Raw genomic sequence first — 17,668 nt, 5'->3', positions numbered from 1 at the left:
ACACGAAACAGAGTTGATTCTTCTATTATTATTAATTAATTATGTGTTATTTTCCATACAAACAACTGTAAACCCACTTTTGCCCCACGCTTATAAAGGGCCAGGGGTAAATATTTCAGACTTGGCAGGATATGCCACTTCTGGCCCAACTACTCAGTTACAACTGCACTGTTGTGTGAACACAATCATAGACAGCATGTAAACAACTGAGACTGAATGTGTTTCAATAAAAACTTTTTAAGAACAGACAACAGGCTAGATTTGGTCTATGGACTAGTTTGCCAACCTCTGTTCTGCAGGGTCAAGCCCAACATGAGCTCTTGCCTGTTTTCTGCTTTCCAACTCCTCTCAGCATAGAACATAACTTGGGACACTCAGTCCTGCCCTGGGTATAAGAGTGAATAGGCATATTCATCAAGATAATATCTTAATTCTATTTAAAGCTCTATATCTAATAACACTAATTAGTTCAACTACGAATACAAAGTCAGCCTGGTTTCTCTTCTGCTTCTGAAGTCACAATTGCTCTAGGCTGGCAACCTACATGCAATGGTAAGGCAATGTCCACAGTGATTATTATAGGTTGGATTATGTCCTTCCAAAATTGGTATGTTAAAGTTCAAACCCCTAGAAACTCAGAATGTGGCCTTATGTGAAAATAGAGTTGTTTCAGATGTAATTAGTTAAATTAAGATTAAGTTCTTAGGGTAGACCCACTAATACAGTATGACTGGTGTCCTTAGAAAGAGGGGAAATTTGGACACAGGTCTGCAAACATGGAGACAGTCACGTGAAGATAAAGACAAAGGTAAGAGTGGTGTGTCTACAAGCCAAGGAATGCCAAAGATTGACAGCAAAGTCCCAGACATCAAGAGAGGCCAGATCAGATTATCCCTTACAGCCCCAAACAGATCAAATCCTGTAACACCCGACTGTGAGACAATAAATTCCTGTCGTTAACACCAAGTCTGTGGTATTGTTACAGCAGCTCTAGCAGACTAATACAGTAGTTAATTAGTAGCTCCTGTTCAAGACAAAAGAACACTTCATTGATTTTTAATGAAGAAGTAATACACCAGTTCAGGTTCTCATTTGAGTTGGGAAAACAAAATACCTAAACTGCAGAACACATAATAATTAATATTCAATGTCATAACAAGCAGATATGAGCAAACCATAAGATGTTAGCTGTAAATAATAAGCTTCAACCTATATATTTGGAGAGAAAAATAGTCCACAGAGAATAGTTTATATCTCCATGGATTATTTCATGGCAACGCATAGATAAAACAACAAAGTTTCACCAGACGGTGAAATGAGAATCAGGGGAACTGTTACCTCAGTCCAATACTGTTGTTTGGTTTCTGTGTCCATCTGTGCAAAACCTCCCAGGACAAGAGCCTTCATCAGTGTCCTCTGCACAGGACTAGACAGGAAATTCAGAGGGGGGCTTCGGCTCGCAAACTGTTTAGCTAAATTCCACCAGTTTTCACACTGGATTACTAGGTTTGCCCTATGGACAGAAAGAGCAAAAGAAAGATGCACCACTTACACTGTATGTATCCTAAGTAAACAAAATGGAAGGTAACTGGATTTAATTAACTTTAAAGTACAGCAAGCTGGGTATAGACTTCAGAGTCCCACAAGCTTGCATTCAAATCCCATTGGGAATATGACAATGTAAAATGTATTTAATCTCTCTTATCAGTTTTCTGATCTGTAAAATAGGAATAACAACAGTAATAACAACCCCAAATCTCATGACTGAGACTGATATGATTAAATGAGGTACTTTGTATGAAAGACTTGGAACAGTAACCTAGTAAATTATAAGAAATCAATAAATAGTAGCCAATGACAATAGTAATAATAATCGTATTCCTATACAGCAAGAAAAATGATATTTTCAGAATTTGTTGTAGAAAGCACTAAAAATTTTACTTTGCAAAATTAAATTAAATTATTAAATTATCAGTTTTTCCATCTTTATAATGGGATAATGCTAGTGAAAAATGAAATGGGACTATTCTATATTAAAGTTTCTTAAAACTTTAACTTATAAATTAAATTAACCATGTATGTTATTCATAAGATACTTCAATGATGAATCCTTGAACAGTCAATGCAACCATCGCTTGTAACACAGGAAAACTTCATTTGCACTTGTAACAATAATATGACATCATTTTGCTAAGATTTTAAGAAAATTTATCTTTAGAGAAATGGGAAGAAAGGGAGTAAGAGAGGGTAAGAAACATCAATGAAAGAGAGAAAGATCAATTGGCTCCCTCTTATACACACCCCGACTGGGGACCAAACCTGCAACCCAGGAATGTAATATGCTCTTACTGGGAATCCAGGTAACCTTTCACTTTGCAGGATAACACCCAAGAAACTGAGCTACACCGGTAGGGGCCATGACATTGTTTTTTAAACATACTGTTCAAAAAATGCAGGGTAGGACCATATAACTGTGTGCCACTTGCAATGTCTACAATAAAAAGCAAACTGAAGTTACACACACACACAGCCTGACTCTTACCAGCAGCTTACCTTTCTCTTCTTTCCACCAAAGTGACAAGGAGCTGCACAGTGTCACTTGCAAGGTCTTGTTCACTACTCCACACTGAGAGGTTACTGATGACTTTCTGTAAGAGGTAGCCAATAATCCACTGAGAACCCTCAGTATCTGCTCCAAATGCTGTACTGAATGGTACACTTATCTTGAAGAGAAAACCGATATTTTAGGTCAGAGAAAAAGATCAGCTAAAAAAATCCATAGAAAAATCAAACTGAAATTAGAATCTAAAAGTGAAATAATGCTTACTTCACATCAATTTTACAAATGAATTCATATCTATAAGGCCAAAAAATGCATCCTCCATCTACTTACATTTTTCAATGATTTTCCTGTTTGCTATAATTGTTCCGTTACTAACACACTAACGTGAATTTACATCAAATATAAAGAACATAAATTAATCCATTCTTGAAGAGTAATCTATAACTTAATATTGGTTAAAATACGCTGAATCAAAAGATGTGCCCTAATAAAAGTTATTAAAATCGAATGCCATTCAGATAGTCCTCTTTCATGTGGAAAATGTTCAGCTCTTACTCACATTTTTATGAAAAAATAACCAAGAAAATGTTCTCATTTCTACAACTGCTATTATCATAAATCCAAATGAAATTAAACAGTTTTACATTCTGACCTGATCGTATAGCTTCTCATCCACCAAGAGATAAGTCTTTGCCCAGCGTTTTAGAAACCAAACAATGTCTTTGCCCATTTGAGGGCTTAGCAGATGAGTGAGATCTGCTCTTATTGCTCGAGATTCAACTTCCGAAACTCTGAGAACAGCAGATAAAAGCCTATGGATACAAAAAAGAAGTCATTTATTTTTCAATCTATGTATTAGTTATTTTCTTCATAAAAGTCCCTTTTTGTTTCCCAACTCTGGATTTAGGCCAGGCTGTACTTGAAATTTTCATCAGTAAAGCTGTAGACAAATGTCCTACTTTGTTGCTGACCTTTCAGGAAGCAGCAAATGAGACAAAGAAAGGGAGAGGAGTTGTGGCCAGAGACATCCTTCTATTGAAGTTGTTCCTGCATTACTGTCTAAACAGATTTTTCAGATTCAAAATGGAGAAATACATAAAATTAAAAGTTTAGGGTAAATGTTAAATTCTTCAGCACACCATCACTACTTAACACTGCCATGGTTAATACTGTTTGTCTTTATACATTGGTCATTCTGTGGTCCATGGTCTGGTAATTGACTTACCCAGAATGTTTTGAATATTGAGTCCTGTCGCTAAATCTGATAGTCCTATTCATTTCTTAACAAATTTGATTCTTAATTGTGTTTTAAATAAAACTCTTGCTACAAAAACTGCTTACATGATGTATACAATGTCCTTTCCTACACTACATAATGACTGTGTGTTAACAACAAGGCACAACATGCAGAAAAACAAAGCCTTTGTTCCAGGTGGGTTAGGGGAGCACATAACCAGAAGTGATATACAAGGTCTGTCCAGAAAAAGTCCAGCCATTGTTAATGTGAGAATGGTGTGAACGACATCAACGTAACCTGGCAGCCAAGGAAAGTGTACTGGAATGCACATGTGTGAACAATGACAACCTCACTGTACTAATCAGTGAGGGGAGTAGATGCCATTCAGTGAGCATGTATACTCTGTGGCCATCACATTTAAAATGACTGAGTGGAGCAATGAATCTGCATCCAATTTTGCGTTAAGCTTGAACATTCCTCTGTGGAAATTATTCGGATGATTCAGAAGGCCGCAGCTATGGGTAACTGGTGATTGGCAGCTTTATCACAACAACGTGCCCACTCATGCATCACATCTCGTACAGAGTTTTTCTGGCAAAACATCAAATCACCCAGGTGACTCAGCCCCGCTACAGCCTAGATTTGGTGTCCTAAGACTTCTGGCTTTTCCCAATACTAAAATCACCTTTGAAAGGGAAGAGATTTCAGACCCTCGATGAGATTCAGGAAAATACAACAGGGCAGCTGATGGCGATTGGGAGAACTGTGTGAGGTCCCAAGGTGCCCGCTTTGAAGGGGACTGAGACATCATTGTCCTATGTACAAGGTATCTTGTATCTTCTTCAGTAAATGTCTATTTTTCATATTACATGGCTGGATACCTTCTGGACAGACCTCATATACTTGACTTTTGCTAAAAGGCAAAGAAGCAAGGATTTCATGGAAAGAACCCATTACCACACCATTTTGTGACTACCAGTACCAGGAAAGGGGTTTTAATCACAGGAAGTCTAGCTTCTACTGTCCCTACTGCTCTCAAGATGACTGAAACTGTCTGCCTGTGATGAAATCTTATGGACATTTCAATTCTTTACCCAGTTTGAAGTCCCAAAAGTAAGAGACACTGCTGACACTCTGCCCTTTTGAAATGCCTTCCCTTGCACATTTCCCATATTTCCCCTCAGCTTTTTCTTACCTTTCCCCAGGCTTTGACATCCTGCTCTATTGACCTCTTTTAAACAGGTGGTTCCTAAGGTTCCTCTCCTTTTCCCCTATATATATTCCCTATAGCACCAGTGCGCTAACTTTAACAAAATTATTTTAGGGTACATGTAAACAATAATGCCCTGATGACCTCACAACACATTTAAGTAGATGTATCAAATTCTCCCCATAAGAGTAAATAATTTTGGTAAGACAAAATTTGATGCTTTTAAAAAATGTTCTTCTCTAAAACAAAGAAGTATCATCTCTAAAACAAAGAAGTATCATTAACATATCTAGAAAACATTTTTTTAAAAGAATTGTTTTAAATGATACAATTTGCAGGCTAACAGAATCTGAAATAATTACAGTAGCCATATAAATTTATGCACTGGAACTTAATTATCATAGTGTTGTGATACTCACCATCACCCATCTGAAAAATAAACAAGTTTTTAACAGTTAGAAACTTTACATTGTTTCTTTTTCTCCTTAAATTTTTGTTTTGGTTTCATTTCCCCACAGACTACTATACTAATATAATAAATTTTATACTCATTTATTTTAAAATATTATTATTTTAACCCTCACCCATGGATATGTTTATTGATATTTAGGAGAGGAGGAAGAGGAGAGACATTGATGTGAAATAGAAACATTAATTGGTTGCCTCTCATACGTACCTTGACTGGGGAACTGAACCTGCAAACTAGGTATGTGCCCTGACTGGGGATTGAACCCACAACCTCTTGGTGTATGGGAGGATGCTCCAATCAGCCAAGCCACCTGGCCAGGGCTATCTTCGTTATATTGACCACACAATATACTTCTCTAAAACAAATGTCTAGATGCTAAAATAAAATTTTTTTAAATTTCCAATGATCATAATAATTTTTAAATGTTTTCTGAATTATTACAATATTTATTAGTACATAACTGCACAAAACACATTTAAATAAAGTATTAAATGTAAATATAAAATTTTATGCATCTCTGAATGAGATTAATGTAGCAGGGATTTATTTTTCCAAATTAGTTTATGTATCTGTGAAAAAACATTACTTATTGCTAGAATGAGACAGAGTTGAGTATAATGTGGCCCCTATTTTTCATTTTAATAGATAAAACTGAGAAAACTCATTCACGTAAGTAAATGGAAGGCATTTTTAAAACAGCAGAGTCCTCAATTATTTGAACTTCTTGTTATATGCCAAAAATCACATAGCTCTATCACAAAAAACTATTTTTAATAATACGATAGCTGACAACTTGATTAGGTCACTCTGCTGTACCATTTAAGGCCAAGGACTAAAATCCTCCTGATTTGTAGAATTACTGGTTATCCATTACTCAGTCACTCAATTCCAATACCACATTATGTGGCACTCCGCAGGGTTCTACACATCTGACAACCCATCACAGTAAGACTTGGAATGAGGAAGATTTTGCCCTTTTGTATAAAGTGGAAACAAGGTCAAGAATACCACAGACAGATGAACCTAGGACTCCCAGTAGCCTGTCCTCATTCCTGCCTCTCTCCTCACCACCTTTGATTAACCAAAGTCCCTGAAGCTGCCCCTGAAACACCTGTCATCCATCTGCCCTTCCCATTATTTTTACTCCACTAACAGAAATGCTTACTAACTTACCAGCCGTCCTTTACATTCAGCTGCCACGCTGCAATCCTCTAATAAAGCAATTTGATTAGCTCACTTACCTGTTTTTGAACTTTTTTCAACTCTTTTATTCCAACTTCATTAAGCCCTCTCCACAGCCCACCCTACCCCTCTACTCTCAGCAGACACCTCTCCCCTCGCATGCATGGCTGCCTCCTCCCCTTCCAGACCCCTGCTCGGCTGCTGTCAGTGCCTGGGATAGTCTTCCTCTTCCTCTGCATGCTGCAAACTCCCATCCATCCCCTCAGTTTCAGTGTAAATTCCACCTCTTCCGGGGAGTCCTCTCTTGACCCTCCTATGTCACTATCACATTTCTACTGCACCCTCAGACCTCGGCATGCACGGGGATTGGAAAAACTGATGACAACATCACAACACTGTTTTAGCTGTTGCAATCCCAAGATTGACACCCTAGTCCTACCTCAATTTCTTAAACATGCTATCTTGAACATGTTTTACATTTCAGATAGCAATCAGTGCCCCATAGAGTACTTTCTTGGTATTATGGAAAATATTGGATTACCTTTGCATTTCATAAACCAGAAGTCAGCACAGTGAGTCAAAGAGAGCTTCCTTCAACCTCTACTATCACTCTGGTCTGGACCAGCATCTTTCTCTGGATGAGAACAGCTAATCTCTTCACTGGTTTCCTTGCTGCCATCTCTGGCCCTGGTAGTTGACCCTCAACACAGCATGTTCATCTCTTCTGCTCAAAACCTTACAGAAGCACCCACTCCATTCAGAGCAGATACTATAAAGGCCCAAACACTTCACTGATGCCCTTCTATTTCCCCTCTAACTCCATCTGCCACACAATTCCATCCCACTATGCTCCACCCACTGTGGCATCTCCTGCTGGTCCTGGATGCAGGCCTGCAGTGGGGCTTCTGCATCCGCTGTTCACTATTGCAATGTTCTTCCCCAGCCTTTTCAGCCTCTCACCAACCTCAAGCCTTGGCTCACCAGACACCTTCTAAAGGAAGCTGACAGTGACTACACTATTTAAAGTTACAAGAAGTTGCCCTGGCTGGATGGTTCAGTTAGTTGGACAATCATCCCTCCAGTACACCAAAAGGTTGGAGGTTCTACCTGTACAGGAGGCAACCAGTCGATATTTCTCTATTTCAGTCTCCCCTCCCCCTTTCTAAAATCAATAAATATATCCTCAGGTGAGGTTTAAAAAAAAGTTACAAGCAGTCCCTGAGTCTGCATTCCTGATCCCCCACCCTGCTCAGTTTCTTACCACAGCATTTACAGTCTCCTAATATACACATAATTAACTTCTTTATTGTCTCTCCCCTACAGGGAGCTTCAAAAGGGGAACAATCTGTCTGTTTTGCTCACTAATGTATCCCAAATGCCTAGAACAGTGCCAGATACATAGGAAGTACTCAATAACTTTTGTCAAATAATACTTTTTCAAGAAATGTAAATTCATTTTTTAATCAAATAAAGAATATTTCTCCTATATACCATCCAATTTCACATTAATTCTTTGGGCTAAAAAAACTGGTGATTTTTTTTTTGGTGGTTTTTTCAACTCTTGCCTCATTCCTCCATAGTCTGTGCTCTCAGATATCAAATGGTTTTGCTCCACTGCAAAAATTGAAAAAGCACTGAAAATACAAGGAAAGCTTGATGATACTGCCCAGGCAAGAAATATGACAAAGAATATCACAAGACAGCATCTTGACAGGAATTGCCTTTGAATTAACATTCACTGTGAATCAAACCAAAGCAAAAGTAATGATTTCTACTTAATCATAGGCCTACAGGCCTAAAAGGAAGAGAGAAAACTTTTCCAACAGAGCACTGACACTTTATTTCAAACAAGAGAATGCGACAATAATGGAATGAATTCCCAAACATTTCCTTGATAATAGCTTACAAGTTCAATATTTTAAAATCATATTTTCTACTGCACAGGCACAAATGACATCCATGTATTTTAGCATTAAGATAAAAATAATAAGGGGCACAGGACCTTGTTTGAGTTACTGATTTTGAACTGACAAAAACCAGTCTTATTTCATCATTGATATCTCTGCCTACCACCTAAATTTAAATATACTGAATTTAAAATGCTATTTCAAATCCACGTTTAGAAGAACAATTAGTTCAGATTTATCCGTCCTCAGTGTCACCATTAAGAACTAATGAAAAACTTGCCATTACTATTAGGAAAATTAAAGCGAATTCTTTCAATTGAGGCACATAGTCTTGTAACTTTATTAACAGGGCTTTCAGATTTCACATATTTGGGATAAATAGTTCTATTTTATAAGATAAGAATCAGTTTTCCTTAAGAAAGACACTAAAATGTAGTTTTATCTTTATGAACAATAGTACTTGTTAACATTTATCTGGTCTCTAAGAAATGTGATATTCTGTTTCTTGCATTTATGGTGCCTGTACCCACATCAGTACTACTTTCTGATGGACAAGAGAGATGGTTACAGTGCATGAGAGCAAACGTCCCCTCAAAGTCTCCCTGTCAATCTCATCCGAGTGTTGCTGCTTAAATATATACTGAGTACTTGCCGTCCTTGTTTATTTCAAGGCTTCTCCAAGTTTTATCTTCTTTCAGGTATCAGATTTACAATGTATCTATCACTCAAGTCATCTACCCATCAACTCAGAACTTAATAAAACAGTATAAATTACAAGAGCACAGCTATAGAGTTCATATTACCTAATCACAGAATCTGTTCTGTTGTACCCTGGGATGGAAGAAGCCTTTTCTCCTGGAGATCCCAAAATTTGAAGTGTTGTATTAATGTCAACTTCAGATGAATGCTTAATGGAATATTCCATTATTTCTGGAGGTATTAGCGGAGTCTCTCCCTGAGTATCATCAGCTAAGAGGTAGCCTTCAGTTTAAAAAAAATTAAAAATGAACACTTAACAAATCTACATTTATCAAATTGTACTATAAATGTTTTGTTTTATTTGATTTTTATATATCATATATATTGATGTAAAAGTAAATTATAAATTTAATGTTAATTTCAAGATTGATGAGAAGAAACTTTCTATTTCTTAGATAATTAAATCTAAAAAAACAAAAAAGAACAAAGGACAAATGTTTACCCAACAATTTTATCATTCATACTGACATGTAGGCTATTTAATCTACTACCTTTTAATAATTTTCAGTAATATATTCTGTAAAGTTAACAGGAATTTTAATATTATCTATATCAAAAGTCAATATCTGGGGATGCCTGTTCAAAAATTAAGGTTTTTTTTCCTGATTATTTAAAATACACAAACACTTAACAGTATGGTTACCGTAGAAGACTCTAAAAGTCAGACTGCCTAAATTTGTATTCTGGTTCCAAAAGTTAATAGCAGTGTAGCCATGGACTATTCCTTATAACTCTCTAAGTCTCAGCCTCATCATTTTTAAGAAGGGGATAATAATAATGACAACAACAATAATAATACCTAATAATAGTAGCAATTCAATGAGCTATAATGAGCTCCACATAAAACATTCAGTATGCAACAGACACTTAATACATGTTACCCAATATTTTTAAAAAATGCATCCATAGCTATAACATAGAGCAGCTGTTGCCAAATTTCACCCAATATGATGTATGGACTATTATTTTTAATACAAGAAGTTTCTTTTTAAAGCTTAAACTGCTCAGCTGGCAATTACATTTTAAAAGGAAACAACCAACCAACCTGTAACTAAAATAAGCCAGTGAATATCTTCATATAGGTCATCAAGCATTTTGTTGTGAATGGTGCTTGAACCAGGTGAAGCAAGTAACTGCTGCTGATGTCGCTGTAACTGACTGTGGAGTCTTGTTACTCTTTCTTCTAATAAACTAAAAGAAAAAAAAACAGCTTCATAACTTTCAATAAGCAAAGACTTAGAGTAACATAATTTCCACATATGAGACAACATAAATTAAGATCTTAGCACGAAAACACATATACAGAAGTATTTATTATCATACACAACTGTTCTTATAGCACTATGGGAACTGACTTATCACTTATGAGAGATTTAAAACAGTGCTTCACAAACAATCGAAGTTTACAACTGGCATATGAAAACTGGTTATTCCAAGTTTTTACTGATATGGGTCAACCATGTCTCCATAATCTCTCTGCCATCTATGCTGGAGTGCCTGGGCTCCAATGAATGCCAAGGAATGCAACTATGAGTATGTTTCTGTCCACTTGCTCTGGTGTGCTGGGTGTGTACAGGGTGGGAGAGTGTGTAAAGTGCTCTCCAGGGAAGTACAAGTACGGAGCATTTGCTCTGTGGGTTCTTTGGACTGTGTGTACCTTGTCAGAAGAGGTATACAGTGCTCTGCAGCAACTCTTCCTAGCATTCCTACACTGGCCAGCTGATCTGAAAACTGGTCTCGATCATCCTCTTGAAGCTCACTTATTTCCTCTTCCTCACGAGAAGCCACACCATTGGCAGTCTGTTATCAAAGAGAGAAATAATGAGTAATGAACTACACGCCTTTGTTCTACAAGCCACGAATTTTTGCTGCACTGTGAAATAGCCTCCACATTTCACGTGAGAAGGGGAGGTGGACAGAGCTTACATTCAGTGCAGCTGCCTAGGGACCCCTACGTAACTGTGCTGACAGCCTTACAGTCACTCAAAGCAGGAAATACACAAGAGAAAGAAGTGAAGCATAAAAACCCACAGCATACATATGTAAAGTTAATCGCCCACCCACAACCCACCTCCCACACCAGAGAATTAATTTCTGTCACTGAAAAGATCTGAAATCTTTAAGATCCATGGTCCTCGGGTACAAGGATTCATTCATACGACTTCAAAACTAGGAAGACACAGGTGGGTAACTGAAGACACAGGAGGTAACTACCAGCCACATCCCACAAAACATGATGCACTTAAGACAAGGGACCACTTCTGCCTCCATCTAACACTCTCAGCAAATCCTCTGAAGAACTCAACCCAAATTTCTAGCATTACACAATGTACAAGAGGATAAAATTGACAAAACAGAGCCTATGATGAAACAAAATTTTAATCACAATCTGGCTTAAAACTTACCAAATTCCTTGTGCCATCTGGAGCAGCCAGGTGGCACTGAATGTAAGAATTGAAGACTTGAACTGCATGCTGGGTAAAAAAGCCTTTATGGAAATGTTTGTCATCCTGGACCAAAGTCAGCCAGGACTCCAGCAACTTGTCATATGCTTCCATGTAGACCATGTCATCTTTATCAAGCTAGGAGGAAATAAGTTTCGCAAGACAATGGCCAGAGAAATAAGGTGGGTATTATAATAAGAGTCACACAGCTATACGAGTAGTTTTATAACTTTTTCCTTTAATAAAAGTTCCCAGATATTACTCAATAATCTAGCTGAGTTCATTCTAAAATTAACTAATCAAGTCAAGCATTGCAGTAAAAATGTGTAGCTTCCTATTAAACTTTATAAAATCTTTCTAACTCAATCTAAATAATTCTTAAACAAACAGAAATTAATGTTTATTTCTTAATAAGACTAGCTAGTTCAGTACTTTACAGAACATGTATTTTTCAAATAAAAACAATATTAACATTTTTCTGTAGTCAAGAAGAGACCTGTTAAGCCCTTGCTGCCATGGCTCAGTGGCTTAAGCGCCAGCCTGCGAACCAAGTGTCATTGGTTCAATTCCTGGTCAGGGCACATGCCAGGGTTGCACACCAGGTCCCCAGTTGGGGGCGCGTGAGAGGCAACCACACATTGATGTTTCTCTCCCTCTTTCTTCCTTCCCCTCTCTCTAAAAACAAATAAATAAAATCTAAAAAAAAAAAAAAGAGAGAGACCTGTTAAAATGAAAAGATAAAATTTGTACTTACTACACACTTTTAAATGATTTTTTAAAAAAGGGAGAATGATGACTAGTCTAACCATCATATTCAATAACGGGGGGAGAACTTCACAGACACTCCTTAACATTTTATAATTTTTTTTTAAAGCCAAAATAGGGCCTACAGAGGAGTTTCAGGAAGGTGCTAAGGCCTTCCTACTTAATTAGTAACCTGGACACATAATTTAATCTGTGTATTGATTTCTTCAGCACAAATTCACTAGATCACCATTCAATGAAACCCAGAACACTTAGTGTCAAGCACTACACTTAGCATAAAAACATAAATAATGTACCGTTCATGCTTTCGAGCTCAGTTTAATGGGAGAGAATGAGAAACAGGCAAAAACATACAGGAAATATACTAACAGCCATAAGAGATAAATACAGATTTCAGGGTTAGTTTTTAAAAATGGCATCTCTCATAAATAGTTACAAATAAAGAAGCAGAGTCTCTGAACTATGTACCGGTATAAATTCACTCCTAAAAAGGTTTTGGCATAACCCACCATTTCCGACATTCTGTTAATAGGTAGTGGACCTAGGAACACTGAAGGTCTACTGACCTAATCTCAAACTTGCTTTTCTGGTTTCTACAGCAAACAAACTGAAACCTTCATCACAGAACACTTTCATCAGTATCTCAAAAAAGGAAAGAATTAAAATATCTACACCAAGTATTCCAGATTCAGCGTGACCATGAGAATACTACCTCCAGCTCATGACATCTAAGCACCAAGTAAACTGCTTCCAGTGAATTGTTTCCTTCTGTCTTCAGCTTTTATTAACCCACTGCCTTCAAGGAAAGTTATTTTCTGTGTCAAATAAGCCTTACAAAAAGTTGTAATATTTTTAAGTCATTTTGTGAAAAATGTACATAAGAATGGAGAGTAAAAAGAACGTCATTACATAATTTTAATAAGAACTTACATGTAACAAACGCAATTTTTATTCTTTACTTTCCTGGCCTTGAAACTAGGTACAGTTAAAGTCCTCACTTGTTGCAGGCAGATTCTGCAACTTTAACTGAAACCATGTAGGAGGAAACCAATTTCACCACGGGCTGACTGATAGAAAACAATGTTATTCGAGAACCTGCTGCATATTGAAAATAGCATTCTTTGAAAGTTCTGGAACAGTCATCTTGTAAATAGTGAATTCTTGCTATTTGTGGCATATATGTTCTAAAAAGTCGCCATGAGCCCTGGCTGGTGTAGCTCAGTGGATTGAGCACTGGGCTGTGAACCAAAGCATCACCGGTTCAACTCCCAGTCAGAACACAGGCCTGGGTTATGGGCCAGGTCCCCAGTTAGGGTGTGCAAGAGGCAACCACACAGTGATATTTCTCTCCCTCTCTTTCTCCCTCCCTTACCCTCTCCCTAAAAATAAATAAAATCTTTAAAAATAGAAAAAAAAAAGAGAAGAAAATTATAAATAAATAAATAAATAAATAAATAAATAAAGTCGCCACGAACTCTGAATTACTGAACACAGGGTTAGATTCCTTCTATTTTTCAGCAGGTACACATGAACAAACACAAGGTGATCAACACAACACCTTGTTTTAAGTTTGTTTGTTTATAGACCCTCAGGGCAACAGCAATGAAACTTGTGGCTGAATGCAACTCATCTAACACCTGCATTTGCTCCACATCAAGGCTTTCTTGCTTTCTGGAACAGCAGACAGCACTGAGCACAATGCGTGCGTGCATGCGTGTGTGTGTTTTGCGGGGGCGGGGGTGGTTGTTGTTGTGACATTTTAAAAAGTGAAACCATCCAGTCACCAAACCCACAGAAGAACTTCAACATCTTTTGACAAAAATTTTGAATACCTCATTTCACACAAAAATGAAGAAAAAGTATCACTGGAGAGTGTGAAAGGGATGTGTGTTTGCAGTATGAGGACTGAAACAGCAAGGCAGAGAACTGAAAGAAAACAAAACTGCCTTGTTTGACCTCAGTTGGAAACAAGCAAGCCTAACGATTCTATTATTCATCACTCTTTGCACACACCTGTCTGAGAATGACTGTGAAAGTGCCACCAGTTCTGATTTTGGAGTTATAGATTTTAGCAAGGGCGCTAATTTGCAAATATGGAATCTGCCAAAAAGAGAATCAACTGTACTTATCTCTAATAGGTTCTGACTATTAAGCTGGTTCTTTTCACTCATCTATCATCAAAATGCATTGCCCTTTTGAAAACTTTGATAGCTCATGATTTTCCTGAAGAACAGCCAAGTTCTTGGTTCTGTAAGTGCAATAACATATTCATTAAGATTTATAAATACGGCTCTGGCTGCTGTGGCTCAGTTGGTTGAAGCATGGTCCCATAAACCAAAGGGGTTGTGGGCTTGATTCCTTGTCAGGGAATACATACTAGATTGTGGGTTCAGTCTCTGGTTGGGGTGCATATGGGGCATTTGAGACAACTGATTGGTGTTTCTCAATGTTTTTTTTTCCCCCCGCCCTGCTTCCTCCCTCCCCGCCCACCTCCCCCACTGTCTCTAGAATCAATGAGCATGTCCTCGGGTGAGGATTAAAATATATATGTATATATAAATACCAATGAAAAGGATCAATTCAACTAATTTTTTGTCATTTCTAAATCATTTATTTCCTTCCAACCACCTTAGTACATACTGTTTTTGGCATTAATCCAATTACAAATGGTATTAAGTAAATTGTGTTGCATGAATATAAAAAACAATCAACACTATCATTTAGCAAAATTTGAGTCTAAATTCTTCAGTCACAAAATATTGGGTGAAATTTCCCTATGCAATGAGAATGCTGTATTTTCTTTTTGACTTTGGAAATATATTTTTTGCTAATGAACTGTTGTGAGAATTTATCTAGGATATAGTCAGCTACAACTGTCTCAAGAGTTCATTTATATTATCAATTTCATTATCATTAAAGAGCCTGGAGTGCTGCTGACTCTTTTACATTCATCTTCTGATTTGTTTTCTCACCGTGAAATGACTTATTCTAGCATTTTCCTTCTCTTATTACTATAAGTAGAAAATGAAAAATTCTGAATTCCTTAGTATCCACTGAAACTTAAAAGTTAAAAAAAAAAAAAAGACTTAAAAGATGGTATCTCCAGACTTCCTTTATAGCTTCTTGAAAGATCATACCATACTTGGAAAAATGCAATTCAAAAGCAGGAAAATAACAAATAGCAGCTGTTTATTCCATTTGTAGTGACTGTGTTCATTATTACATCATCCTTTAGGTGATTCCATCATTTCTCCACTTTCTTATTATTTTAGACATTTCTTTTTATAGCTAAGACTTGAGTAATGGTGAAATACTTCCTGAGGTCATAAAACATCAAAACGTTTCTTGATATGGGAGAAATCAGATCACTAACATCAATAATGTATTTTAGACTTACAGAAGAGTTTGATATATCCATAAGGCAACTGCAAGATAGTAAATGCTTTTTGTCCTAAGGTCTCCAAGAAAGAACAAAATCAATGTTTAAAATAGTTAGAACTGATCAAAAAAGAAACTAAAACAAGCTCCTGAGGGTTAAAGAATGCTGTAAAAATCAGTTCAAGCACCTTCTGTGGTCATGGGATTGAAGCTTCCATTCACTGTCTCCTATTTAAAGCTTTGCAAGAGTTTTTTTGTTGTTGTCGTCGCTGTTTTAATTTTTCCTTAAATTTGGAAAAATTTCTGAGGAGAGGTGGGCTTCCTCTTCTTGCACCAGATCCTCTTAAGGAACTGTATCGCCCAGTCCACTTCAAATCTAAAAAGTCAAATTTAGCCCTGGCCAGGTAGCTCTCAGTTGGTTAGAGCATTGTCCCAATACATCACGGTGGCATTTTCAATCTCTGGTCAGGACATACAAGATCTCTGACATACAAGAGTCAACTAATGAATGCATAAATGAGTGGAACAACAAATCAATGTTTCTGTTTCTCCCTCCCCACCTTACTCTCTAAAACCAATAAATATATTTTTTAAATTAAAAAAAGTCAAATTTATTATATACAGATAAGCAGATAATATATCAAGATTGTTTTTTCTCTATTCTTGATTTTCTACTTTTGTTTAATCCCTAAAAATTTTCAACTGCTATGCTCATTACCCTCTGTCTTTCTATGACATACCTACTCCTTCTAAAGTCTGCCTGATTCCTGAACAGCAACTGTGAAAAGTGGCCTTAAGTGGATAAGACACGAGTTGTAGTAGTTGAAGCGTTAACTGAAAATGAAAATGATCTGAAGAATGTCTACTAACAGGAGTCACATGGTGATTTATCTGTAAGAATGTTTGCTGCATCATTACTTGAAACAACGCAAATAAATTTACTGAACTAGTCTCCTAATCTTTTATAAAACACCATGATTGTGAACACCAACTGATAACATAAAAATGTTCATAATAATATAAAAAATTTTGTTTTTATTTAAGTCTAATGGGCATGCCTTAAAATCTGAAAAAAATACATCAAAATATTTATATAACAAGTTTCAGAAGGTGAAACTACAAAGATTTGGTTTATTTCTAATTTTTTGCTTTTTCAAAATAATTTTTAAAAACAATGAATAAGTATTAAATGTCCATAGTCAGGAGGAAAAAGGCATTATATAACTTAATGTATGGATAAAGAGATAACAAGAAAGTGGTAAGTGATGAGACTTTTGGAGAATTTTAATTTTATGCACTGTTTGAATTACTTTTACCAATGAACATATAACATTTTCACATTAAAACTGTATGCTAAAATTATCTTAGTAACAAAATTGTGATTAAAATGTTGAAGAAAAATGTAAAAGTAAAAGCTTAACCTACAAGAAATAGACACATTCCTAAAAAATGTGGAACTTGGTATTTGGAGATAACCTGAATACTCACATTAAACCTCCCTACCTGCTTCGATCCAAATACCAGGCTCAGTTAATTTACAGGTGAGAGCTACCAAACTAGAGAAAAAAAAAAAAAAAAATCTTATACAAACTGATTTAGAGAAGCAAAAAAGAAGGCAAGCTACAGAGTGATCTGTGAGGCTGATAGAACTGAAACAAAACACAACAGCAGTTCATAAACAACCAAGATACATGGTCATCAAGTTGGATTCAATTCAGAAATGCAAGGGTAATTTTAACATTAGAAAAATCTAT

The 17,668-nt window shown here is 36.5% G+C and overlaps 1 protein-coding gene across 4 annotated transcripts in view; it reads right to left on the bottom strand.

Moving 5' to 3' along the window:
* The window catches only part of XPO4 (exportin 4), a 126,653-nt gene that overhangs the window by 12,892 nt on the left and 96,093 nt on the right, over positions 1–17,668 (bottom strand). For all 4 annotated transcript variants that reach the window (XM_090273687.1, XM_090273684.1, XM_090273686.1 and 1 more), the window contains 7 exons: positions 11,733–11,909; positions 10,985–11,127; positions 10,373–10,518; positions 9,372–9,549; positions 3,216–3,375; positions 2,554–2,723; positions 1,339–1,513 (listed from right to left, as the gene is read on the bottom strand). In XM_090273687.1, coding sequence (XP_090129813.1) covers positions 1,339–1,513; positions 2,554–2,723; positions 3,216–3,375; positions 9,372–9,549; positions 10,373–10,518; positions 10,985–11,127; positions 11,733–11,909 — 1,149 coding nt within the window. The remainder of the gene's footprint in view (positions 1–1,338; positions 1,514–2,553; positions 2,724–3,215; positions 3,376–9,371; positions 9,550–10,372; positions 10,519–10,984; positions 11,128–11,732; positions 11,910–17,668) is intronic.

Source organism: Furipterus horrens, unplaced genomic scaffold (genome assembly GCF_987537825.1).
Source record: "Furipterus horrens unplaced genomic scaffold, mFurHor1.1.pri manual_scaffold_4, whole genome shotgun sequence".
Taxonomy (NCBI): domain Eukaryota; kingdom Metazoa; phylum Chordata; class Mammalia; order Chiroptera; family Furipteridae; genus Furipterus; species Furipterus horrens.
Note: the sequence above shows the minus strand (reverse complement) of the source record. Positions and strands in the feature narration are given on the sequence as shown.